This window comes from Lepisma saccharinum, chromosome 10 (genome assembly GCF_977018435.1).
Source record: "Lepisma saccharinum chromosome 10, izLepSacc3.1, whole genome shotgun sequence".
NCBI lineage: Eukaryota > Metazoa > Arthropoda > Insecta > Zygentoma > Lepismatidae > Lepisma > Lepisma saccharinum.
In genome coordinates, this window is record NC_139238.1 from 84,639,261 (window position 1) to 84,667,071 (window position 27,811).

The following is a 27,811-nucleotide window of genomic DNA, read 5'->3' on the forward strand; positions in this document are numbered from 1 at the left end:
CTTCCAAACTTAATAGTGAAATTTATTTTGATTCAGTCATTGCCCACAGAGAAAATAAAAGTTCGTTCTGCTATACCAAAAACAGAAGCAATTTGTGAATAAGTTTTGGGCCCACATTCTGATGATATCGCTGTTCGGTGAATGAGCGAAATTTCTTGCCTTGGTGTTTATACTGATGGACTGAAGTCTGTAAAACGTTTGATACTGGTTCAACATATTTTCAAAGAGTTTGTTCGTCAGTCTCTCAGAAATATATTTTGATTATACCTGAAATTTTGAGAAAGTTTGGCTCCTCTGAGAAGTACCAGTTAAAATATATAGTGAAAAGTGTACTGTTTACTTCTGATTATAATTTTGGGAATTTTGCATTTATGAAATCATATTTTTTTTAAAACTGAAAATTGCCAATTTTAAATTACTTTCTAACTTGTTCTAGAAATCTGTATTATTTGTTGCGAGTGTTTTGCGTCCTACATTTTGGGACATTATGTCCTACTTTTCCCTCATAGCGATCTGGTAACCCTAGCTCTATACAAACCCGAAACCTCTGGCGTCCTACCAATCCGCCACGGAGCTCGGTAGAAAATCTCCAATTAAAAGAGAGAGGAAAATTTTATCCTCATGCTTGATAAATGAAATAGAATTTACTTAATTTGTATTCCCTCAGAACAAGTAACCAAACCAAGATAAAAAGAGTGTGTCTAAAATGTAAGAACCAGGTAAGAAGTTCACGTTGTCATAGTCCAGCACCTAATTCAAAGCTGCCGACCTCTGTGGCGGAGTGGTTATCTCAGCGCGCTACGACGTCAGAGGTCCCAAGTTCGTATCCCAGGCTGTGTGTTCTTTCTGAATGTCCCTTCATCATACCATCACTAATCCCCATCTCCGCGATTAGCCAAAGGTGGCAGAAAATCAATGTTAAATAAACCAAATCAACCAATCAGATTTTCTACGGGGTTCGACTGACTGGTTCAACCCCCCTCGTGAAGTTCATGCAATCGAAACTTGGTCCATCCATTTTATTGTTCATTCCACTAGTCCACTCTGGACTGCATTTTGCAGGCTAGTGAGGATCTGGCGTCTGAACTCACGGCCAGTATAATCCTCCGGGAGGCTCGCGTTGTGTGCTGTTCTTTTGTATATTTGATTGTCCTTTCATTCATTTAATTTTATCATCATTCATCTTCATCTTAGCGATTATACAAAAGTAGCTGAAGAAACAAGTAAAATAAAACAAACCAATCAATCAATCAAGTGCATGCGTGATTCTTTTTATATACAGCATACGGTAAAACCTCGTTAATCCGGACTAATTCGGGAGATAAGTGGACCGGCTTAACGATTTAACTAAAGTCCGGATTAACTGAAATAACCTAAAAGAACAGTAGAAAGTGCATTAAAACTCCGTTTATATGTAGTAACAAAACACGTTTATTATGGTGTACGAGGGCATAGGCCTAAATACACTATACAGTACAGTACAAAGTCTGCGGGAAACAGAATTTCATCAGTGGCTGACTGCCTTTTCTTTGGGAAGTTCTCTTGTTGACTTCTAGTCACGTTTAAAACCTTGCATTCTGCTTTTTTTTGGGGGGGGACTGTCCGGATTAAGCGAAGTCCGACTTATCGGGGTCAGGATTAACGAGGTTTTACTGTATTTGAAAAGAACCCATCAAGTTCAACGATTTCAGATTCTTACGCCGGTACATATTTGATCGTCAATTGTCATTAAAGTTTATTTTTCCGGCCTTGAAAGAAGAGCGTTGGGAATTACACGATCCTTGAAGCCTGTTACGGAGTTTGGAGTTTCGCATAAATGCCGAAGGGAAACGAAGCGATTTCGAAGGTTGCACGGTGTTTCCTGTTGACCGTCGAAGCGGCGAGTGGAGCCGGGAAGAAAGGATTTCTGCTGGTCTGTCGATCCGTCTGATCCATACGCATGACACCATACTCGCACCTGCAGAAATTCAGAGAACTTAGTGGGAAGGAGCCCTCATTCCAGAGCTTCACCCAAACCCTTTTCCGTCACTTCGCTCCTTTTTAATTAAATAACTCCACCTTAATCCTCTTTTTAAATATTTGAGAAGGTCTCCTGTTTACATCGACTTCGTTCTTGCATCTGATAGAGAATAAGTTGCAATCGCGAAAGAGTTATTGATGTTTTTGCAGTATGCGTCGTAGCTTTTTGAGTTTGCGTCCACTTTTATGCACAGAAAGGTTGATCGGGACTGGGCCTACAGTGTAAAGAGAAACCCGAACCATGACGTGCCTTCACAGGTTATCGAATACCGATCCCTTGATTACAAGGCGGCGACGTTACCACTACGCCATCGGCGAGGACCGTACGTGTCGTCTCGGTCGTTGGGAGCATTCAGTCATCTGCTCACGATGCAAATTATCGAAGGATCCGAGTTAGAGTTCTGCCCTGTGCGTGTGTTGGTTTCCCTTTACCAGTTTGGTTCATTCACGATTCATCCGATGCGCCGCGAATATCCTAAAGAGGTGCAAAGGCGACGAAAAATAAATTTTAAAAAAACATTTTTTCCACGTGTGTGCGTTTCTCATTGAGTTCATTTCTTTCTCATCACCTTGATTAACTTAAGAAGCAACGTAAAATATTTCACACGGGTAGGCTTCGACGTAAAAATTAGGTTAGAAAATGAGTACTTTCTGAAGGACACCATAAAAAAAATTGTTATGTCGTTAGTAATGTAAATAGCCAGACATGACGGATGTAAACAAAACTCAACAGTCTGTTCGTTTTCAGCCATTGCGCCATGCTTATATGGCCGATACGGCTCCTTGTTAAAACGTCATTTCTTTCCACCTGTGCTTCGCATATCAGCCCTAGGCAGGATTGCGACGTGGCGCCCCCATCCCCGCACTACCAAGCACCGACATTCTATATGCGTCCTTCGACATTTTCTTCCGATGCCATGGTTTCCGATATTTACATCCTACAAATTGTGAAATGAGGAAGCAAAGAAAACCACATTAAAAATACGAGAATATAGCTTCTATTTAAAGATTCGTAGTTGACATTTCTGATTAAAAAACTTTAGCATATTTAAGAATGTTTCAGTTATATCTTGGTGTCTCAAGAACATCTTTATGAACTTACTATTACTACTACTCTGACAAATAGAACATTTCATCATTTTCTTATCATAACCCTACAAATGTTTAAAACAGTCGCAAAGCAATGTCCAGGTTGGGATAAGAGATGCCGAGTGACATACTGTGAATCAGATATAATTGCTCAAGAGAGGTTGCTTTGGACAGACTCACTTCTCTTTTTAATAAATACACTGCTTTAATCTTCTTGTTTCGCCCTCTATTTCAATAGGATTACAGTCCTTGTTTTGCAGTTCATTGACACTGAAAGATTGTGTAATGATCTACCTGTCAAAGAAATCCAATTCAGCACAAACTTACAATCGACATTGTGTTGCATATTCTGACTTCGTCTTTTTTTTTCCCCTCGCTCTACAGGTTTCAGCCCCCTCCCTCTAGCCTACCACTCACTACGGCCTTGTCGCATAGGAACTGTGTTTGTAAAAGAAAAATCATAAAACCCTAGGTTGTATAACCTCCATTTGTCGTCGCCATTATTAAGTATTGTACGTTCGATCCAGTCGTCGAGAATTGCATTTATGTTTCCATAAATTCCCACGGGGAGATTGTGCAGGCCATGAAATAACTCCCGGTTACTTTTTCTTCTCATATCCTATATCCAGCGCTGAAATTAATGCGGTCCTTAACCTTTCATTTACCGCTGACACCCTTCCAATATCTACTGTTGGCTTCGAACCGCTAAGGCTTAAATCAGTATTTGAAGTTCTGCAGAAAATCAAATGCATCATATCGATTCATGCACTAAAGTGTGTTCTACGGCATCTGCGAAGAATCAGATTCACATTGTATGCATTTTTGTACATCGTAAAAGAAACACCAAAGTGCATCACAGGATGGAAGTGAGGATTTATTTTGGTCGAGATTCACTGATCAGCTGATTTGTTTGTTTCAAATTATGCATTTACTTTTCTGTGTGTAGAGTGCATGAAATACTTATTTAACATTCTTCATCAAGTGTTTTTTGTGATAATTATATTACAATATCTTACAATAAACACACAACAACGATACTGAACATGGAATGGTGCGTAGTATCACAGATAAACGTTTATCTTAGGTACTACTGCTTTAAGGAGAAGATTATTGCTAAATTTCATTTACAAATCAAATATATACGGGGTTAACGACTGAATTTTAAATTACATTTTTTTGTACTGAGAACATACTGCACACTATTATTTATTTAAAGTATTATTCTTAACCCTTTTCTTCCTTTATCGGTAGGCTGATATTCTGGCGAGACACTTTTGGAATTTTGGGTTTCCCAAAGTGCGTTTTTAGAGATGTTCATTAGACACTGACATAACTGAAATAGTCATAACTATGCTATTGTTTGTATCAGCAATGCAAAGTACGAATCTTTAAATTAACAGTAGTGTCAATTTGTGACTCCCACCCCAACTCTGAGTTCTTGACCAAACGACTACAAAAAGTTGAAAAACTCACTTTCTCTCCCCGTTCCGTGCCTCATTTATTACGCTGACGACGTTTCACGGGGGCAAAAAGGCAGTGATGAGTGAAAGATGAGCTCTCATCCCCTCATCCTCTCATCTTTCTCATTCTCTTTTTATTCTCTCATCTTCCTCTCATCCTCCTCTCATCCTCCCATCTTTCTCTTATTCTCTTATTTTTTTATTTTCTTATTTTCTTATTTTTTGAAAGATGAGTGCATCTTATCGTAATTTTCCAAGTCTGGGACCAAATGTTTATATATCATGACCTACGTAAACCTCTTTTCTTATTCTCTCATTCTCTCATTCTCTTATTTTTTGAAGGATGAGTGCACCTTATCGTAATTTTCCAAGTCCGGAGCCAAATGTTTATATATCGTGATCTTCGTAAACCTCTCTTCTCATCCTCTTATTCTCTCATCCTCTCATTCTCTCATTCTCTCATTCTCTCTACCTTTAGAATATTGTCGTCAACATTAGAGATGAAGTTGGAGTGCTGGAATCAACGGGGCCAAATGTTTATATATGGTGATCTTCGTAAACCTCTCTCTCGGGGGGGAAGGATGTTGCATATACACACGCGCGCGCTCTCATCTTCTCATTTTCTTATTCTCTTATTCTCTTATTTTTGAAAGATGAGTGTATTTTATCGTAATTTTCCAAGTCCGGGACCAAATGTTTATATATTGCGACCTACGTAAACCTCTCCTCTCATCTTCTCATCTTCTCATTTTTGAAAAATGAGTGCACCTTATCGTAATTTTCCAAGTCCGGAGCCAAATGTTTATATATATCGTGACCTTCGTAAACCTCTCCTCTCATCCTCTTATTTTTGAAAGATGAGTGTATTTTATCGTAATTTTCCAAGTCCGGGACCAAATGTTTATATATTGCGACCTACGTAAACCTCTCTCTCGGGGAGGGAACGATGTGCCACACACATACGTGCGCGCGCTTTATTGTAACACAAACAAACAAACAAATAATAATTGATGTTTTTTTAGGATGCCTGGCCCCTATAACCTCGCCAGGGTGCGTGGTGCCCAACCAAAAATGTAAAAGTTTTCTAATGGCTGCGGTTATAGATTACCGCACCTCTGTAGAGTTTCACGTGTTTTTTTTTTCCCCAAACTTCCATGAAACCCTACAGAGGACCTCCGTAATGCATGCAACGTGTACTAACGACTCTAGTGTTATTTGATGTTGTGATATTTTTTGGATATAGAGTTTTATTATGAGATAGATAAAAATAATTATGTTTATTATAATATTTTCTTGATGAAGATGGAGAATGTATGTGTGTGTGTTACAAATAAAGTTGCATGCTTATTTTCTAGTGTGTGTGTATATGTTTTTGATGTTTCGACAGCATCTGAAACGATAAAAAAGAAATTTTATTGTTAATTTTCACGTGTAAAAACAACAACAAATTTTTTTGTGCAAATTTTCTGATTGTCTCGTGCTATAGTGCAAAAAGATATTGTAACTGATAACTAACGAAATTAACATTGTAACTGATCTGAACTAGTGAAATTCGTATTGTGCCATTGTAACTGATTGTGCTAGTACAAAAAATTTCTTATTGTGCAAGAAAAGATGTTAAAAAACTTGTTAAAACTGCTCTGTGACCCTCTCGTTCTTCAGGTCGTAGGCGAAGGACTTCTCTGCAATCAGGATGACACTGCATAGGGTATCCTCGGGCAAGGCATCGTGGAACTCGCAGACGACCTTGATGTTGGTTCGATCGTTGACCACCACCTGCTTTCTCTTAGATGTGTTGATGACGGTCATGGGTCTCCGTGCTTTGAATTCGCTGGGCGTGTAGTACATGTCCACACTTCCCTCGGTCACGCGTTTGTAAGCCGAAAACGCTTCGTAAAGTTTGAGGTAATCGTTTTTGGTCACGTCAAGATTGTAATTCTCGCGCGGGAACACTTCATTGCGTCCATTCTTCAGATAAACGTTCTTGATCTTGCAGTCGTCGAATTTGCTGGAATCTTTTTCCTGATTTTTGTCCCTCCCGGTCTGAAAGAGCACTACGACGAAATCTGGCATGTCGAACTGTATGTTGTTGAACTGCGTCGTCACGTCGAATTCCATGTGACTTCCCGACGCCATCTTCTGCACGCACTGGTAACCGTGAAAGTGAATCGGCACCTGCGGACTTTTCAAGATCTCCGCTTTGTACTTGAGGGCGTAGTTTGTTTCGTATTCCACCACCGGCATTCTCAATTCCATGCTTTGGATGACACATTTCGCTGCTTCGGGTAAAGTGTTGGCTATCGGCGTGGTGCCGTCCGGGCCCAAAGTAGCGTATCGCATCAGTGCGTCGTTGTCGTTGGCCGCTCTTCGAAACGTGACTCTCAGTCCTCCCTTCCACATGATCTCCTTGTAATCGGAGAAGAATCCTGGAAGCAGACGCATGGGAAAGAGCACCGTGTGACTTCTCGTCGATATTTTGGTCCCGGCTTCGAATCCTCCCGCTTGATAGTACGCTGCGTCCGTTTTGGATAATTTCAACGTTCCCACTGCCGTCGACGTGATGCCTGGATAATCTATTCTGTCGATGACGGTGTTGTGTTTCCTCACCTCCACCTGCGAGAACAGGTGAGGCACGAAGTTGTCCACGAGTATCAAGTTTGCTGCTGCGGGAAACGCGTCTCCGCTTTCTTTCTTCACCACGTCGAATTGAAGGTAGAGGTCTGCTCTGTGAGGATGAATAAACCCATCGCCTACGTCAACGTCGTATTCGATCTCCCTGTTCGCCTCGTTGAGATTGGCGAACGTGCGACGGTTGGGAGGGAAAGATTGCAATTCGTAACTTTCGATTTGCTCCATTTTACATGTATGGTTATTTATTATACGTTGATCTCCACGATGGCAGTAGTTGTTGCACCTGCGAAATCTACCACGTCTCCTTTCTCGTTCGTCACCACCAACTCTATGTCGTCTATGCGGTTGCGACATACTGGAAAATAGATCGGCGAAGAGGGCGTGTAGATGATCGGTTCCATGAATTCGGAACTTGGTTTGAAAGTGGCTATGATTCCCGTCTGCTTGTGACTTCCTAACAATCCGTCCGAGGATTTCGTGATCATACCTTCTGCCACGTTGCAGTGTACGTTCAGTCTCTCTATGGCCAAAAATTTAGGAATGTTTGTTGCCACGTGCTTGATGCCAGCTTCGAGTTTTGTGTTGTTCTCGAAACCTAAAAGTTCTCCTATGGTGCCCAGGTCCACGGTCTCCGTCGCCGACAGGATTTCCACTCTGTGCGTGACCGAATTTTGAGAAAGGTACGTGCCTTTGGGTAACTGAGCTTGCAAAGTGGAAAGATTGTATTGTCCTGGCGTGACGACGATGTGTTCGCTTCCGACGCTAATTTTGTTGTTGTGCTGCGTAACATTAGGTATGAGGTACATGCTGTAGAATGCACGCAGAGCCACGGATTTAGGATAGACAATGTCGTCGTGCAGCGTGAGTTTCAAGATTGAAGATTCGCTCGTGAGATGGAACACGCCCATCCTAGTGATGCTGTTTCAGGTTCCACAGTACTTTCTGGAAATCTTCGACCGTAGGGTTATTTATTTTAGAGAGAAACGCGAGCACGGAGAGGCAGAGATGACCGCAGTTCACGTCTCCGAAATCTTGAATGCGTTCGTCGTTGTAGTATATAGAGGTTTTGCTCGTTTTCAGATAATGAATTAAATTTGTAGGTGGAACACCTCCGAAAGAATCGAAAACGAATGCTTTATCATCATTTTTGTGGTAACATATCCAATGCGTGCCTGGATTTTCTTGACCGTCCAAGTTGACTACTCCGCATTCTCTTCTTTTGACGCTTGAAGGTAACGAGTCGGACATGAAAACTCCTCTGAAGTGTTTGATTTGTAACGGTTCGATCAGAGATTCAATGTCTCGGTTGGTGAGTGCTTCTGTTTCTTTTTTTTAAACTTCTTCATCACGCCCTTCCCCTTTTTCTTCTCCATGGCCAGGTTGTGACGTTTCTGTTCTTCCAATTCCGCTTTGTTCTTCTTTGAGTCGATGACGGTTTTCGCGATGGCGGCACTTCCGCCAGCCAAACTTCCAACGGCCCCCAATGCTGCTAGGATGGCCGGGATGCTGAATATGAAACCTCCGATCTTTTGCTGTTTCCGCGAACGCTGCAACCGTCTCAATTGAGGTGTGCTGAGCAGTAATTTCATTCCATGTCCTTTCGACAAGCAAGAACGTTTCTTCTCGCGTTGTTTCTTGGTGAGTAACCCATCGAGGGCACCTAGATTTTTAAGATTGGAGTATGGTATCTGGTACACGACACCCTTGGGCTTCATGTTGATGCTCTATGTGTTATTTTCACGGTATGTTATTTATATATATTCTGAGGTTTTTTCTTGCGTAGTTTTTTTACGGTATGTTATTTATATATTTTCAAGGCCTCGCAGTCGCTACACAAATTCTATTACGTGCTTCGTTTTCTTGCCAAAAAGTTCCTTTGTCCCCTTGTACACGATTCGAGTTTTGTTCTCGATTAAAATAGATAGCTTCTCGTCCGATAACATATTAACATATCGATCTGGTAAAAATAAACTGTATTGTGCGTTGAGCAACAGGCGTACCTTGGGACCATACTGGGTAGAAACGATTGAACCGGAAGTTATCGTGTAAGGTTTGTCGACTTCCAATTCCCGAATTTTTACATACTCGACTGACAAATTTAGCATTTGTTTTAATGCTTGGAGATCACTCATTTTTTCAGTTGTCATATCGAAGAAGAGAAAAATTTCAGTGTGTGTGTTAGAGAAATTTAATTGTTTTTCACGATGTGTGTTATTTATATATACCGAAGATTATTTTTTTCACGATGTGTGTTATTTATATATCAAGTTTTTTTTGACACGTATATATATATTATTATTTTTTTAACAGAGGAAGAAAGTCCGTGCTTCGGAGAACGCGATGATGTGCGTGATGATTTCTTCAGTTTCCTGCATAGACTTGTACCAATCATCAGTATACCGTCTACTTCCCTGCCTTGCCTCGTGCAGTTCGTCCGACCTATCGTTCAATTTCTCCCCTGCAGCCGAAAGCAGAATGTTGAGATCACCACACCTCAGGCCGCTGATCTCCCGAAGATGGTCCTTGAGAACCATTTCACAAGGGATGCGAAATTCCGGCGTTGTTCTTGCTATGATTAGAAGTTTATTAACATCTCCGTTAACTACCTTTTTGAATATTTTAGATAGTAGTTCGTGCGGCAAATCAGTTATGCAAGCCATGTTTTTTTTTTTTACTGGATGTTATTTATATACCCCACCCCAATTTTTGTTTTGTGTTCATGGCGATGGTGGTACCCAGTGCGGCGACCCGTTCACCCAGCGATGCGTCTCTGCTCACGAACCTTTCGAAAGCTGCGTGCTCTAACTTTCTGTCTGCTTCGTGACGTGCATCCAGATCCGTCTGCGTGGTGTTGTAAGCGATGTCGTGATCTTTGCATGCCGCGTCCAACGGATTCACACCCTTGTCTCCTCTCTCCAATCTTTTCTCGAGTTTGGTACCCGGTCCGCAGTACTGGTAGCCAGGTAGATGCATCTCGAAAGGTAACTTGTTGATGATGTCGTTTACGAGTCCCTTTCCTTCGGCCACGTTCCAGAATTTCGGAGGCAGCGTGTTGATGATTTTAATGAGGTAACCTATGCCCTTGTCGTCGTTCACGATGAAGTTGGAAAGTTTCGTGCTGATCATGTCCACGATGCCAACCTTCTCGTTGTAGAAATTACGGTTGCCTGCATTCTCTTCGCCGGCTATCACCAACAATCGGTCCACGAGTTTCCTCACGTCGTCCACCCAAACGAATTCTTTGGGTAACGTGTTGTAGCGTTTGACCCCGCTGCCTGTTTTGACCTGGTTCCAAATCGGTTTGATGAGATTCCTGTACTTCTCGCCGCTGCTCGATTTCACCCTATTCTGCGAGGCGTCGTTGTTTTGGTACAAGGCATCCGTCATGATCAGAATTTCCTTGTAACTCTGGTAATCTTCGTCGGTGTAATCTTTCGGCTGCTTTTTGGCAACGAGTTCCCACAGTCCCACCGTACCCGGATACCTGTTCCAACTATCCTTGTCGCCTAAATTGACTTTAATGTCGTTGCCTTCGAAGGTCACCTTCGATTTCCCAATCTTCCACACCACACCGCCGCCTTCGCTGGTTTCCATGCTGGGATACAATCCGAACACTTCATCCTTGTCGAATTTCCCCGTGCTCAGGTAGTCTCGTGCCAAAGGTCCCAACTCGATTTTATCCGAAGACGTGCTGCCTATGGCTCGACGTCGTGTCGGTGCATCCTTCAGTTCGAACGGCGTCGAAGGAATGCTTGAAATGGGCGTGGGTACGGCGTAACTTTTAGCTGCGAGTGGTACGAGTTCGTTGATCAAATTTTTATTTTGTTCCGTGACACTTTTAATTTCTTTACCTAGACCGCTGATGGCATCGATCACAGGTTGATCCTGACGTTTCTTCTCTTCGTAGAATCCGCGATTTTCGGATTTCCAACCTTTGAAGCGTTTCGCGAGGTAATCGCGAAGCTTGAGATTTTCGTCTTCGATTTTTCGTTTCGTCATGACGTTATTTATATACGTCGTTTCTCACAACGTTGCAACGTTTAGAAAGTCGTTGATTTTGTTTCTGTATTTTCCGTTGTTGGGTTTCCTCGTCATGTCGATCGTAGCGAATCCGAAATCGTCACCGTTCCAGCAAGTAGAGCAGCAGCCTTCCGAAAATTGATTGTAGTTCATGTCTCCGCCTACGTAGTCATCGTAGGCATGCTTGAGGTTGGTGTGATCTTGACGAAACAAACATATGAAATTAGCGTTGTCGCGTACTAACTGTTTTGGAATTTTAGAAAACGTTTGAGCTAGGTAGAAGCAATCCATTCCTTTGTGACGACCTTGCGTGAAAAAGTTGCGAATTTCATTTTGATTTTCCAGGATGGCGTCGTCGAACACAACAACTGAATTTTCACGACAATCGTCGAGTGGTTTTATTTCCGAGGCGAACGTTGCAATGTCCAGACCATCGTACAGTTTCATCAGTTGCTGGTATTTGGATTGCTCTAAACTTTTCGAGAACACGTACAGGTGCCTGTTCTTCCAATCTAACCAATTCGGTGCAAGGAGAAAATTGTCCACGAGCAGTGTCGTTTTCCCACACCCCGAAGGACCTACGATCAGACAGCGGATGCTGTCGGGGAGCAATTCACCGTTCTTTTTCTTCGTTTGACTTTCCGAATTAGGTAAACGTTTCACAACATTCCACGTACTCATAGAATCACTTCGTTTGAATCGATCCAACTTGTTTCCGGAAGTCCCAGCCATTTCACCAAAAGTTTGTTGCCTCTCTTGCGCAAAACTTTTTCGATAAGGTACGTGTCGGGGTATTTAGTTTTAGAGAGTTCCTCCTCGTAGAAGCGCCCCAATAAAATTTCACCGCCACTGTCTTTTATTATATACGTGTGACGGTTCCCGGGTAGAACTCGAACCACGGTAAAAAGTTCAGTACTCCAGTTTCGTGTAAAACCCCTGTCGAACGTTCGCTTCAATTTACTAACCCTCACCTGTTCTCCAATTTTGTATTTAGCTTTTTTTGTCGTGGGCGTGTACTTTGGACAGTAAACGCTAGAAATTAAACGTTGCTCGTCAGACCTGGTAACGTCAGCTGGCTTCATGCCTATCGTTGCGTGCCGTGTGTGATTATAGTCGTTAACAAGTTCCGGAAGAATAGTGACCCACTTGTAGCTTCCCTGAAGCGTGAAGCGTGACCACATGCGCGATTTCAGAGTGCGATTGAATCTTTCCACGATGCTGGCCTTGACGTCACTGAAGGTCGAGTAATGTTGAACGTTGTGTTTCCGAATAAACTTTTGGAATACGGCATTGTAAAATTCCTTCCCTTTGTCCGTGTGCAGAAACCGAGGTCGTCTGCCACCGCTTTCGCGAAAAATTGTTTTGAATGCTTCCGTGACGCACGTTCCTGTTTTTGCCTTCAAAGGTAGAGCCCATGCGAATTTCGAAAATGTGTCTATGACGGTGAGGAGGTACTTGTTGCCCTTGTTCAATTTATGCACGTTTTTCAAATTGCCGCTACTCATTTCGACGAGGTCGCTTTCCCAGAGGTCGTCGATTCCCTTGGTTACCACAGCCAAACGTTTGTAGTTGCGGCGTGCAGGTTTATGCAATTCTTGGACGATGGCTTGCCTAGACATTTTTATTATTTTTAGAGATTACGTTTCAAAAGAAGCACCAGCGTGATGGGATTCAAAGAGGGTGGCACTTCGCTCGTGTTTTGAATGATCAGCTTATCGCCGGCACTCACGTCGAAAACGGTGAGATCTTCGTCTTCGTGTATTTCATATATGTTGCGCGTTTCGTTCCAACGTGCCAGAGGAATGTTTCCTGCTTTCTGGACACCACGATTCGATATCAAAGTCATGGTGGGAACGCTAGCTTTTCTGCCGTGAGACCAGTACGAAAATTCGTTTATCTGAATCGTGCCATCGAGGAGAAACTTGTAGTACGGATGATAAGGATGTAGCATGTACAGTTTGTTACCTTCGACGAAGGTGGAGATTCTCTGTTGATTGGGTACGCTGTTGATTTCGATGGCTTGCAGAGAATGCAGTTTAGCGAATTTAGTGTCGACGCTAACGAGGTTGCTGTGAAGCTGACCCAGTGTGTTTTGTACGGGCACCAAATGCTCGACTATGGTATCCGTTACGGTAGAAAATGACGGTTTGATTTTCACTTCCACGTTCAACTGCTTGTAGCTTTCGTTGAGTTCTTGCAACTTGGCACCGAAAGAGGCCAGCGTCGATTCCTGCGTTGATTCCAGCACTCCAACTTGATCTCTGATGTTGGCGACAATGTTCTGAAGGTTCTCGATTTGATTCAATTTCGAGCTCTTCTCGGTAAGATCGTTCACGATGATTCGCATCTCTGTAAACTGCGTGTGAAGGTCGGCGACGCTCTGCGAAGTGGGCAGCGTCGACACCAGCGAAGCAAGTTCGTCTCGAATCTGTTCCACGTTCGCCGTTTCCGTTTCCAGTCGTTTCAGCATGCGTGATATGTTCCTTTTCAAAGCATGTAATTCTTTGGAGGTAGGGAGATTGGCCACTTTACTCTCGAGATCGCTCAACGAACTTTTGATGTCACTCGAATCGGATAGTGCCGTCACCGCCGTTTTCAATTTTTCCAAATCTTCGCTCGAAGGCACGCTCGTTCGTAACGATTCCAAGTCACCCTGTATGTTGTCCAGTACGTGATGAAAATGAGTAAGATTGGATTCGACGTTCAAATTTTCCAAATATTGGATTCTATGCTGAACCGTGCTCAACGTGTCCTGAATACTCGTCAACACACTTGCTTCAGCGTGAATATTTTTAATTTCTTCGTTGATCAATTCCAAGGACGCCTGAAGCGTAGCGATGGTGGTTTGAATGTGTTCGAAATCTTGATAAGCCTCCAATTGAATTTTTATGTTCGCGACGCTTTTACCGATGACCTGCAGTTCGTCCGACGATGGTAGGTTCGTCATTGTATCTTCCAAAGTCTGCAACTTGGATTTGATTTCTTCCAACGTGCCGGTGAATTCTTCTTGTAATTTAGAAACAACGACCTGCAAGCGTTCTATATCAATATCATTCACGACGGTTTGAAGTTCAGAGAAATTCTTTTCTATTGCGGAAGTTCGCTCTTCGATTTCGAGTTTCAATTTTTCCAAATCTTCATTTTTCGATTGAAATTGCTGTAATTTGGCCAAATCATTTTGAAGCGAATCCATGCTCAACTGTATATTTTGAATGTTGTCGTAAGAAGGTACGTCGACATAATTTTTTATCAGTGTTTTCAGTTCGGAATCGATTTTCAGAATGGGATCGAGACATTGCGTTTGGAGCGTAGCGATCTCAGACTCTAAACTTTTGTTTAAGGTCTCCTGCAAAGCGATCAAATCAGTCCTCAACTTCTTAACACGAACGTCCAACATGAGAATCTCTTCTGCATGGTCTACACGCTTGGTGTTGCCGAAAATGTCGTTAGGCATTTTTGGTTAACGGTTATTTATAATAGGATAGACGATTCGTAATTCTACGAAGAGAGGAATAAGTTTGTCGTAGTCTCCGAGGAGTTCCACGTAAAGATAATCTCCTGCAGACACATCGTACGTAATGTTAGAAAGTATCTTGTCGTGCTTCATTCGAAAAATGTTCTTGCCGGTAGAAATTTTGATTTCGCCTGTGTTCTCCGGATTCACGGTGATTTGAAGTTTCCCGTCGATCGGAATTTCATAGAAATGTAAATTGTTATTAAAAACATAAAACATCTTGCCCACATCGTTATTTATTTCCGTCCATATACTATTAAGATGTACAATTAGTAGACCATTGAGTTTAGATAACACGGAAGGTAAGAGGTTATTAGAATTTGGTGATGGGGTGTCCATGTTGTTTTGTTTGCGAAAACCAAAGAGATTCATTGTCCTTGTTAGTTATTTAACACGTTGTGCATTTGCTATTCTTCAAAAACCAGACGGAGGAAAAGAATGAAAGAGGGAGCCCTCGGGCGATGAAAAGTTGCAACCTGTTATTATGTTGTTAAGCCCGCTCCAATCCGAGGCTCATTAAATTCAACTCTTATTTTTCATCGCCCGAGGGCTCCCTCTTTCATTTTTTTCCTCCGTCTGGTTTTGAAGAAGAATGGCAAAGACACAGCGGACTTCATGGCTATGAGGTTACGGTTAACACACGTCACATTTATCGCTTTTATTGTAGTGCCCCCACTCTCGCGTGTGGATTTGACAATCGAGAACACGTAACTTGTTGTCCGTTGCATCCAATGCGACCTTGGTTACGCGCGTCGTGTACAAATCATGCAATTTACTTGCAATGCGATGATCGGTGCTGAGTTGCCTTTTACCATGAAAAAGGCATTCTTTGTAGTCTTGCATGCTAAATTTGCTGGTACTTATTTTTCCCACCCCCTTCGCCTTCTTGATCTCTTTTTCTTCTGTAATCTTTACACAGTACATTTTGGCACGAAGCCCCGCAAATTCCCTGCTGTAATTACCAGCCGCTTCATCTTTGAACTTTCCAATCGTCATTTTGTTTTCTGTCGAATGCAAGTGATGGCCTGATGGTAAGTTGCTAAAATCAAACAGATGCTTCATCTTAGTCAGATCATGTTCGAGGCTTGGTGTTTGGATTAGAAAAATGAAGCTATCCGTATCAATGTAGCATATTTGGATGTTATCTCCATAAAAGGGTTGAAACTGATCGTAGTACGATTGGTACATGTGCAATTTTGATAGTTCAAGAACGGTGGCACCTATGGCAATCGGCTTGTTGAGCATCACTTGCTTCTTGTTCCTCTCAACGAATACTAGATTCTCGTCGAAAATGGTGAAGTTTTTGAAGTAGGGTGACGCGACGATCTTCTCAAATTTCTTTTCGTCCGTGACCAACGTTGCGTCGATGTAATTACGCACGTTCTCCATCGTCTTGCCGTAGATGGCGTTATTGAACAGTTTGTACAGATCCTTGTCTGCAGGCGATGTCGATTGCGCTCTGCGTCGCGTGTTCTCGGCTATGTAGGGTTCCAGCCACTTGCTCTGTCGGAACTTCAATCCTCTATGAACTTTCTTCAACTGCAAGCCGTGACTTATGTAAAATTGGAGGAGTCGGTAGTGCAGAACGTAATTCCGCTTGTTCTCCATGCTTAGTATTAGTTTTGGCTCCGATCCTCCAGGTGGCTTCTCCTTGGTGGGGGCCAGGGCCAATCCGTGATGTTTCTCGTGAAGCGTTTCGGGATAATCGAGATCCACTTCCAAGAAACAACCCCATTCATTATCTTCCCTCCAGTTGAGAAAATCTTCGCAGGAGAGTTCCTCTTCGGTCATCCACCCGTAGTTGTTGATGGGAAGACACTGGGACATGGAGTGGCCGTACAGGTTGTTGACATCCCAGTAGACGATGTAGGTGTTGGGCTTCGATGTGTCGTAACCAGGCGTATGAGGATTGTTTGCCTGAGCATAGCGTCGGGGACATTGGACGATGCCACCGCGTATCGCACTCTCCATGAAAGCATACTGTTCCTTCTCTGCAATAAGTCCCAGTTCCACGTTGGTATATTTCATCATCGATTCCCAAGTCAATCCCGGCGTGGTGAAGAAATACGCAGGATCCAACTTGTATATCGTGATGCATCTCTTACGAAACGATTCGAAAATATCCATCAGAAGTGTCACGTCCAATTTCAGATAAAGATCGTGATAATCGCGAAAAGTTTGGCAATTGAATGCCGTCCACACACTACGAGCGTGTTCGTAGTCCTCTTCGGAACAGACGTCCTCCATGAGATGAGAATAAAATACCTCCCGGGGTGGAAGTTCCGTCTCGTTAAATTTCTCGAAATCGTTGACGTACTCGTAGGGGTAGACGCCCTTGCGACGCAACAGATTCAAATTCTCATCTCTCCCCGAAAAACATTTTTGCTTGGTGGCCACAAGATCTTCGTCGCCAAGTTGAGATGCAAGGCTTGCGAGGCTGGAGGACAGGAAATTGTAAGAGTCCAGGATTCGCACTTCCACACTTTTTCCTTCTTCGAGAGGGATCCACACTCTCACTGTAATATACTTCTCGCTCGTTCTCGGAATGATGCTGATTCGAGAAGTTATGTTGTGGAGCTCTTTGACGAAGAGATGCGTGTCGTACTTCTCCGTGTAGTGCAGAAACACGGCAACAAAATGCGACTCCTTAATCTTGAGATTGCACAAATTACAGATGGTGCTCAGAAATAATCCATTCTGGTGGTTATGGTGGACGACCTTGTAATTTTCGGCGGTGAAAGTCTGGTTACACTCCTCGCATCTTGTCGCCGTGTCATGTCTCTGTTGTTGTTCTGTTGTGAGAGCAGGTGGAGAAACGTAAGAGCCTTTCAGGCTGGGTGCAAGTTCTCTCGCGCATTCCGCTATCTTCTCAACAAAATGTTTTGCCGCATCGGGTCCGCAATACAAGATGACATCATTCAATTTTTCTCCGTAGATGGAGAAACTGCAAGGCTCGTGGTGAAAAATTTGGGTCGTGCTTGAGGTAGAGGGATCAGGGTCGCAAGACGTCATGGGAACTTGGAAGCTTTCAAAGTCGGCATAAAGGACAGCGGGATGGTGGAGAAGAGCCTGGTGTTTCTGAAATTTCATCTTGGTTCCGGGTTCCGGCATGACATCTTCGGGTTCTGCATTCACGGAGCCAAAACACTTGTGCTGTTCTCTCATCTTCTTACCCCCGCGAAAAATTCTCAAACATCGATCGCAAATTTCGATCTTATCGCGATTCTTGCTGATCTGTCTTCCTACTAATCCTGAGAAATTCCGTATCAAACTGTAACGGTCATCTACAAGCAAGAGTCGAATTACATTATTCTGCCTTCTCGCAGGTCTTAACACACGAATATTGTCGCAATCGTCAACCCCAAAAACAGAAATATTGATATCTTTTCCTTTTTCCTCTCTATAGTTTTTTTCAAATTGATTGATCTTATTCAGGGGCACAGGATAGGAAATTCCTCTCATCATATTCTCGTATATCCCCTCATATCCTCTGTAATTGGACAGGCGTTGGGGGTTATTATTATTAGACGGGTGTAATGCGGCGATGACAGACCATAGGAAACTCTTCTGATCATTACTTTGTATGTTCAACACTGCATTTTGCTTTTTTTGTTTTTTTGTTTTTTTTTGAGTGCTGCGTAATGGTTTGAAATTGCAGACTCGAAGTTCTAACATGTGGTTGTGACCGCAAAGACTCCACCCACTTCCTCTACCTTCAAACTCTTCTTGTTTTTGTGTCAGGTGCTCAAATAGCCGTGTCACTATCTCGTCAAGATTCTCGTTATTGTCATCGTGTAAGGCTTCACACCCTACGTAAAAGCTAAAAGTACTTGACTCGGACGAGACAACTTTCTCATACAGCAGGGTCAAGACGAGATGAATTTTAATTGCAACATTGACGAGGCAATCACGTAATTTATCGACTACCAGAGATTTCACATTGTCGAGGAAGATGCTCGAGTCACATTTTTCGTCGCTTCCAGATTTATAGGTCATGATGCGTGCACTTTTATTCAAAGCACCGCATTCATGCCCATCAGTGCGAGATTTCTTTGCCGGCGGGACTAGGACATCATGATCCGGTCGACGACATTTTTTCAAATGCCTAGCAATATTAGGTTTAGAAATTGATATTCCGCAGTTGCGACATGCCACTTTAACGCAAAGACCGGAGGGACCTGGTTGCGATTCCATTTTTTCTCTCTGTTATTTATATATATATACAGAGAAATTTTTTGGGGGGGTTGTGGTGATGGTAGTGGAAAGCGCACTGAAACAGAAGGAAAAAAAAGTTGAAAAATGCTAGATATTTTTTCCTTCCACATATATATTAGACGCGAACAGTATGTATGTATGTATGTATGTGTGTGTGCACTGTTGTAGGGGGTTAAAAATATACGACATGTAAGTGTGTGTCAATTTTTTATGACTCCTTTGAATATGTGTGTGTCAGACGCAAAACAAAAAATATTAATATATCATGAAAAAATAAAAACTTACCTTTCAACAGAGATAGAGAGAGAGACTTCAAAATAAAAACTTGTAGCTCACTAAAACTTCCACGATGATATATATGTATACTGCTAGATAAACAATTAAGAATACTGAACTGCCACGATTGACGTTCACCTTTCAAGAGAGATAGAGAAACTTCAAAATAAAACTTGTAGCTCACTAAAACTTCCACGATGATATATATGTATACTGCCAGACAAACAATTAAGAATACTGAACTGCCACGATTGACGTTCACTATGATAATGATGTACAAAAGAAGAAACTGGTACGTTATATAAAAACTCCTCTCTTTTTTCTCCTTCCCTCCTTCCTACTCCACGCGACTCTCTTTGGTGAAAACACAATAAGCGCTATAGTCAATGTCCTAGCAAATAAAACCCTTGTTGACTGATTTACTCATGTTATATTTTTTTTCAACAAAAAACTTTTGTGATGCGCACAATATCCTGTGGGGGACAAATAACAATAAACGGGACGTTGATAGTTCCACCCATGCATGTATTCTCGATTATTTCCCCTCGGCCTCTATTCCACGCCCCGTCAGGGTGTGGTGTGTGAAACGGGCGGCGACCCCAGCACAAAACTCAAAAGCGGAAGATGCTGCTGTATTCGCTTCCACCGCATCCGCTTCTAATTCTATTGTTATCGGGGATGTGATGGATTCTTTATTCAGAACCGTGGGAAAGCTGAAAAAAAATAGAATCTCTTCGGGCGGAAGAGGATGCAAGGTGAATGGGTTCGGGGAGGGGTTGCTGTGGATAGTTTGGTCCGTGATGAAAATGTTACATTGAGCGAGGAAACACAATTTCTCCACAGGGGCAGGAAAAAATTCTACCGAGCGTTGCTATCCACGCGAACATTAGAAATTGCCTGAATGCCTTGGGGGCTTGGCATAGGATTATCGATTTTCGTTTTAGAGAATAATCTATATAAGATTCTAGCATTGAGAACGAACAACGTTGATTGAATTTTGACAACATTCGCAGTACAAATCTAAACTCGTGATGATTTCGTCGCCACCATGCACCCCCCGGCGAGGTTATAGGGGCCAGGGATCCTAAAAAAACAACAATTATTATTTTGTTTGCTTGCGTCACAATACGGAAAATAATAAGAGGCATACGCACGCGCGCACGTATGTGTGTGGCACATCGTTCCCTCCCCGAGAGAGAGGTTTACGTAGGTCGCAATATATAAACATTTGGTCCCGGACTTGGAAAATTACGATAAAATACACTCATCTTTCAAAAATAAGAGGATGAGAGGAGAGGTTTACGAAGGTCACGATATATATAAACATTTGGCTCCGGACTTGGAAAATTACGATAAGGTGCACTCATTTTTCAAAAATGAGAAGATGAGAAGATGAGAGGAGAGGTTTACGTAGGTCGCAATATATAAACATTTGGTCCCGGACTTGGAAAATTACGATAAAATACACTCATCTTTCAAAAATAAGAGAATAAGAGAATAAGAAAATGAGAAGATGAGAGCGCGCGCGTGTGTATATGCAACATCCTTCCCCCCGAGAGAGAGGTTTACGAAGATCACCATATATAAACATTTGGCCCCGTTGATTCCAGCACTCCAACTTCATCTCTAATGTTGACGACAATATTCTAAAGGTAGAGAGAATGAGAGAATGAGAGAATGAGAGGATGAGAGAATAAGAGGATGAGAAGAGAGGTTTACGAAGATCACGATATATAAACATTTGGCTCCGGACTTGGAAAATTACGATAAGGTGCACTCATCCTTCAAAAAATAAGAGAATGAGAGAATGAGAGAATAAGAAAAGAGGTTTACGTAGGTCATGATATATAAACATTTGGTCCCAGACTTGGAAAATTACGATAAGATGCACTCATCTTTCAAAAAATAAGAAAATAAGAAAATAAAAAAATAAGAGAATAAGAGAAAGATGGGAGGATGAGAGGAGGATGAGAGGAAGATGAGAGAATAAAAAGAGAATGAGAAAGATGAGAGGATGAGGGGATGAGAGCTCATCTTTCACTCATCACTGCCTTTTTGCCCCCGTGAAACGTCGTCAGCGTAATAAATGAGGCACGGAACGGGGAGAGAAAGTGAGTTTTTCAACTTTTTGTAGTCGTTTGGTCAAGAACTCAGAGTTGGGGTGGGAGTCACAAATTGACACTACTATTAACCTATATTATTTTTTAATGGGTGTTTCTTTTTTGTTTCCTCGATTCAAATGTATAGGACATAAATATCACATATGAAGAGAATATCGAAGGACGCACATAAAATGTCTGTGCTTGATAGTGTGTGGGGGGGGAGTGTAAAGCCACAGTTTTGCCTAGGGCACCAAAATATCTAGCTACAAAGCTACCCATTATTTTTTACGATAAAGGAGAGAGGAAAATGATTCGCTATACAAGTGTGTCACGAAAGGAATTCAATTCATTCTTCGACAGCTCTGGAAATTTTCCTTGACGATCTGCATACCTACGTGGATTTTATATTAAGAAATTTGAGCATTGTGTAATGTTTATAAAAGCGGTGGAAAATATTCTTGCTCTTTCAACACGTTCAATACAATGGCAAACAAACTGTTTTCTTTCTTTGTGACCCACTGTTTATTTTCTAGGTGTATACAGTTATTTTGTTGACGAGCTCAGACTGCTCGCTATTGAGTGTTACATACCAGGTTTGTGTACACCGAAAAAAGCAAGCGAAATAACGGTTCATTGATTCATTTGGTTTATTTTACTTAGCTTATCTGGCTCTTTTGTCTAATCGCGAAGACGAGGATGAGTGATGATATGATGAAGGAAGACTCTTAAGAACACCCATGCCCACGCTAGGATTCGAATCCGGAAACCGTGACGTCGTAGCGCCATGTGATAACCACTCCACCGAGGATATCGAAAATACAGCCCTACTATTCACAGGGTGTCTACCAGTCAAGAAAGTCATGAAAGTTAAGAAAATGTACAGAAATCAACAGCGAGGTCAAAAAGTCGAGAAATTATACTTGTCAATAATTTTTGCTATCACAATGACTGTTTGATTGGTTTAGTTCATTTTACTTCACTTTTCTGCCCCTTTGACTAATCGCGAAGATGGCTATGAATGATGGTAAGATAAGATGGATTAAGAAAAACGCAAGCCTCACATAAGATTAATCTGACTGTGAGTCCAGGATGCATTAATAGATAAAGCAAGTCTAATTCTCTTGTTAAATAGAGCTTCAGTTTTAATTTTAACTGCGCTTTTGGTAAGGTTTTTTCATTAAATAAATATTTATTTTCTTAATTGCTAATTTCCAACTTTACCTAAGTACGGGTCGTATAAATAAGGGTTAAGAAAAACGTTATTTTGGTATACACCCTGTGTTACATCCCCCTGGAAATCGAGCCAGGGACTTGTTGGTTGCAAGGCAATAGCGTTAGCCACGGCGTCGGAATATCCGAGATTGATTACTATTGGTGGACATGAAATGCGATGAATGTCGAGGAAAGATAATTTGTTTCGGTATTCAGTTACGCATGCCCTTGTAGCAATTGTCATGCTGTTATGTTGAAACAATGAAAAATAGCTCCGTGGCTGACGTAAAAGTCACAGCAGCTTTGTCAACTTCAGATTATTTTTCTGTCTCGTTATCAGCAGTTAGTTAGTAGCAGAAAATCGTGGCGAGTGAAAGCACTTGTTTCTGTCATTCTGTTCATACATTTTATTTACGTCATTGCCGTGATCAACTTGCTCTACCTGTTCCCTGCCAATTAGTTTTAATGAAGACTTGTAAGGGTTCAGGTGTTGACGCCCAAGGGAATTTTTTTTTCTGTGCGAATTTGGGTCTGTAGTGCACTGTTTGTTACATCCTAGTCAAAAATTCATATTTGATGCAAAGTGCATCAGGGTCGAACAGATTCATGGCTGTGATTATTTCAGGCGTAAGATGTATAATTTAGTATTATATGGATGTGAAAATTGGCCCCTTACATTAAAAGAGGAACATAAATTAAGAGTATTTGAAAATAAAATCCTTAGAAAAATCTTTGGACCTAAAAGGGATGAGGGAACAGGTTAGTGGAGATGGTTACGTAATGTAGAACTGCATAATTTGTATTAATGTTCAGATATTATTAGAATAATTAAATCAAGAAGACTTAGGTGGGCAGGCCATGTGGCACGAATGGGAAGAGTTTACAGGATTCTTGTTGGGAAACCTGATGGTAAGAGACCAGTAGAAAAGCCAAGACGAAGATGGAGAAATAACGGTGAGATGGATCTAAAGGAAATCGGTAGGGATGGAAAAGATGGGATTGATCTTGCTCAGGATAGGGACAGATGGAAGGCTTGTGTTGCTGCAGCCATGAACCTTCAGGTTTAAGAAGGCTAGAGAGTTAGATTTATAATTTTGATGTTCTTTTTCCTCAATTGTTTAGAACACTCACCGAAAAATAGGCACTAGTGACAACATATTAACTGGGCTGGAAAGAAATGTTCACCAGGACCATTTTTAAGAAATAAATATCAACAAATTTGGCCCAGTTGCTTAGGATTACCAGATAATGTAGTCAAACTACTAATCTACGGCTTTGAAATGTAAATAATAATAATAATAATAATCTGTTGTTGGATATTTACTAATCTGGTGGACCGAGTAAAAAAAAGTCTTCCCAAGAATATATACGAATTAACAATAATATAAATTTTGGATTAAATTGGTTCATTAGTTTTGTTTATTAATGTTATGGTAATAATCATAGGATAATCAGGGGTTGACAAGACAAGTAATTCACGAGCCAGATTTTTTTCAACTACCTATTAAAACACCAGGACACTAAGAAAGATTAGCTACGAAATGTGATCTTAAAATATTCAATTTATTAATTAATACAAGATTGCATTGAAAGTAATTAATTCTTGAGCGGGGGTGGCTCGACTGGTAACAACATGAATAACTGCAAGACATATACGGCCGTCTCTACCATATTGCTGCAGATTTTAAAATTCGAGTAGCAACAGTAAGAATGTATATTGGCATGTTTATTACTCTGCTTTAATACAGAAAACACACAAACATTTAAAAAACACATACTGTACTTGTTATTTACAAAAATAAAAATTAATGGGAATTTCCGTAATAGAACTCGAAATATTTAAAAAGAAATTTTATAACTGGATTTAAAAATTCAGTCGCCATGTATTTTTCGACCCCTGGGTATAATAATAATAATGCTATTAAAGTTTTATGAAAGCTATTACCCCCTCCCCCCCCCCACACACACATATTTTCTGGCCACAGCGGCCCACCTGACTGGATGCTGTCGCGTGCCACACCAATGTTCGTCATATCTGCGCATGCGCAGACGGCCATGCGGAGAGGGAAATCTATGTTGGGCGGTCGCTACGTTGCGGTTTTCCAGCCAGCTGTCAGTCTGTGCGTACGATCGGAGGAGTGGTGCGTCGGTGCGAGAGTTCGTTCGCGTTCAACAAGTTTTCTTCAGCATAGCCTTAGTGGCTTGGTTCTTACTGCAGTGAGTTTTCAGTGACAGTTTGGGAAAGATGCCCAAAACACCTTCACCATTCATGCGGCTTGCACGGTACCTCAAGATGAGGAGCAAGGTACGTAACTTCAGTTCTGTTGAGTTTATTATCGCAGTGTCAAAAAATCTGAAAGGAGAACATGCACACTTTTCCGGAAACTTTACGAATCATAAGCTGTTTCGTGCCGCGTAACGTAGTCAAATACAACGTGACTGGGGCAGTCACATCGGAGAAATTTTATTACCATAACCACAACGCCAATGGCGTCATATGCATGTTCAAGCCTACTTTCTTTCTGTTATTTTACTGTTAGTTCACAACTAGTTCCCGGTATCAACAATTTGATTAAAAAGCACTAACTTGCGTGTAGCTTGCACCTGACCTAATAGCGAGGAATTCAATAGTTGGGGAAGGGAATTACTATTTCCCCTTCAGCGAACGCTGTTTACTTCGCCAACGCTTGGCGCAAGTCCTTTCACAATTCCTTACAAGTGTTGCGCATGAGGACGACATAGTGTTTGTTCGAAATTCATAAAATTTCATCCATTTAAGTGCAACTGCAGAAGGAATTCCAATATTTAAATTAACATCAGCAGTCATGATATTTTCTTTCTTCACCAATAGCTGCCATTCAAGATCTATCAAATACTAAAAGTAAATAATGAAAAATTTATTCGTTTAGCCGTTGTTATATAAACTCCTCTGAACTTATTGTAAGACAAGGATTATATTGGGATCATATAATATGCACTGTTATCTCTATTCTTATACAGTCCTTTTTACCTAATCGTGTCGTAATAATATAATTTTAATTTGTTGTAATTAGTATTAATTTGATTTAATATAATTATTTTAATTTAAACATTATTATTTTATTTATTATTATTATTATTCCTGAGACACTTAGTTCGGACCCCCCCGAAACCTATTTCTGTTGCCTTCTGCCATTACATTACGCATAGGCCATTTCTGGAATATTTTGAATTCCAAAGTCATAGTTCAAATCAGCGTTGGCAAAATTGTTTTCTTTAAAAAAAAAAAAAAACACGTATTTAATGTTTTAAGCAGAGTTTTAATCAAGAACAAAATAAACCTGTTTTAAACAAATAAAACGTGTAAAACATAACAAAACATATTTCTCAAGAATATTTGTTGATAAGGGGTCTGTTAATAGAACAATGTACGTGAAGTGCGGCACAAAACTATTTCATCTACGTACTATTCGATTGTAAAAGTGTTTTAAACACTAAAGAAAAACCGTTCTAAACGTTCAAAATAAGTTGTTTAAAACATGCGAACCCTTGCTCAACCTAGGACCAGTGGTTTATCCACCCACCCACAAACCAACACCCCCTCCCAGTGGCGCAACCAGAGGGGGGGCATTGCCCCCCAACCTTGGTCGGAAATGAGTTCAAGGGGGAGGCAAACATTGACGGCCAAGTGTACCTGCAGGGGGCAATTACATCCCACAACTTCAAATTTTATGCAAATAAAAATGCGTTTCGTAAAATTTTCTTGCTCGCAATACCTGCTTTTCTTAGTTTTATCAAGTTCAGAACCGTAGTTAGGGGACGGCGAGAAACGGCCCTGGGCGCCGAGCGATCTAAATGAAAAAAGTTGTAAAATTGATTGATTGATTGATTTGTGTGTTTTTTTAAGTCTACTTTATGCACAGAAAGGCTAATTGAGACTGCGCTTATAGCTTAAAGTGGGTGCCGAATCACTCTGTGCCTCCACCTGGTATCGAACCCGGGACCCCTTGATCACAAGGCGACGATGTTAACACTACGCCATCGGGGAGGCAGGCACAGAAGTTGTAAATAATATAATGCCATGGCGTTCCGTGAAATTATTTGCGCCCGATTAAATTAATATTGATTTCAGCCTGCAAAAATATTGGATCCAAAAATGTTCTTGCTCGCTTCGCTATTTGTTCGTTGTAATGCATTTTAAATCACCAGACAGAGAAATAAGACTTGTCTTAATTGATTTTGTTTTAAATGTATGAACAATTGTTTGGAGGAAAGGGGGCGTTCACATTTGATAGACAATTTATGTAATATTATCTGTTGGTTTATTGTGAGATGGATGAATTGGTTGTGTAATGTATTTAAATATTATATGCTGTATATAATATTTATTAAAGAAACTTTGAATACGTACACAATTTAGTGTCCACGTCACTCCACGTTGCATATATGTGAAACATACGTATATCGTGCATGAAAGTTATGTTAATGTAAAAAATGTATAAATTTAGAATGCAATTATCAAGCATTTTCTGTCTTTCAAAAATAGTTTGTGCTTGTGTTCAGTTATTAATGTGAAATTGAACGTGTTAAAATAATAATTCAAATAGTTTGTTCAAACACAAATGCTTTAGCACAAACTTCTACCCCCTTTTTGCGTAATTTACGAGGCTAATAACGTCTTTGATGGTACCACTACTAATAGTAATAATAATGTTGGTCCTGGGTTTGAATACCGGCTTGGGCATGGATGTTTGCGAGTACCCATTCATCATGCCATCACTCATCCCCATCTTCGCAAATTAGCCAAAAGTGGCACAAGAAGCGAAGTAAAATAAAGCAAATCAATAAAAACAATAATAATAATGTTATAATAATATTATTAGTAACGTTATTATTATTAACATTATTTTCATTAACATTATCATTATTAAAATTATTAATATTGGTACATTTATCGTGGTACTTGCCCCCCCCCCCCGACAAATATTCGTGGTTGCGCCTCTGCCCCAAACATTCCCTCAGCGCTCACAAAATTTTGGGTTGAATTTGTCATTTTGGCTCTAAATTTACGCTAAAATCCCTAAATACGAATTTAATGGAAAATGATTGATATACCCGCGCCCAGTACTTTCTGCACTCTTCGAGCTGAAGAGTCCAGGGGAAATGCCTGATAAGTCACATTTTCCGGGTTTTACAGAACAAATTCCAACTTTCAAGACATCTTTCCCAATATAGAGCATTTTAAAACTTTTTAACATTTTTCAGGACTCTCAACTTTTCGACTGTACGGTTAC

At 41.1% G+C, this 27,811-nt stretch overlaps 1 protein-coding gene across 13 annotated transcripts in view; it reads left to right on the forward strand.

Annotated features, from left to right (window-relative positions):
* Positions 1-27,811, forward strand: part of mtd (TLD domain-containing protein mustard) — a 652,551-nt gene that overhangs the window by 554,045 nt on the left and 70,695 nt on the right. Inside the window, exon 1 of one of the 13 annotated variants that reach the window (XM_083130062.1) lies at positions 24,651-24,843. The exons of the other annotated variants lie outside the window; for them this stretch is intronic. Coding sequence (XP_082986188.1) covers positions 24,784-24,843 — 60 coding nt within the window. The 5' untranslated portion in view covers positions 24,651-24,783. Of the gene's footprint in view, positions 1-24,650; positions 24,844-27,811 lie in introns of those variants that run through there. 13 annotated transcript variants of the gene reach the window in all.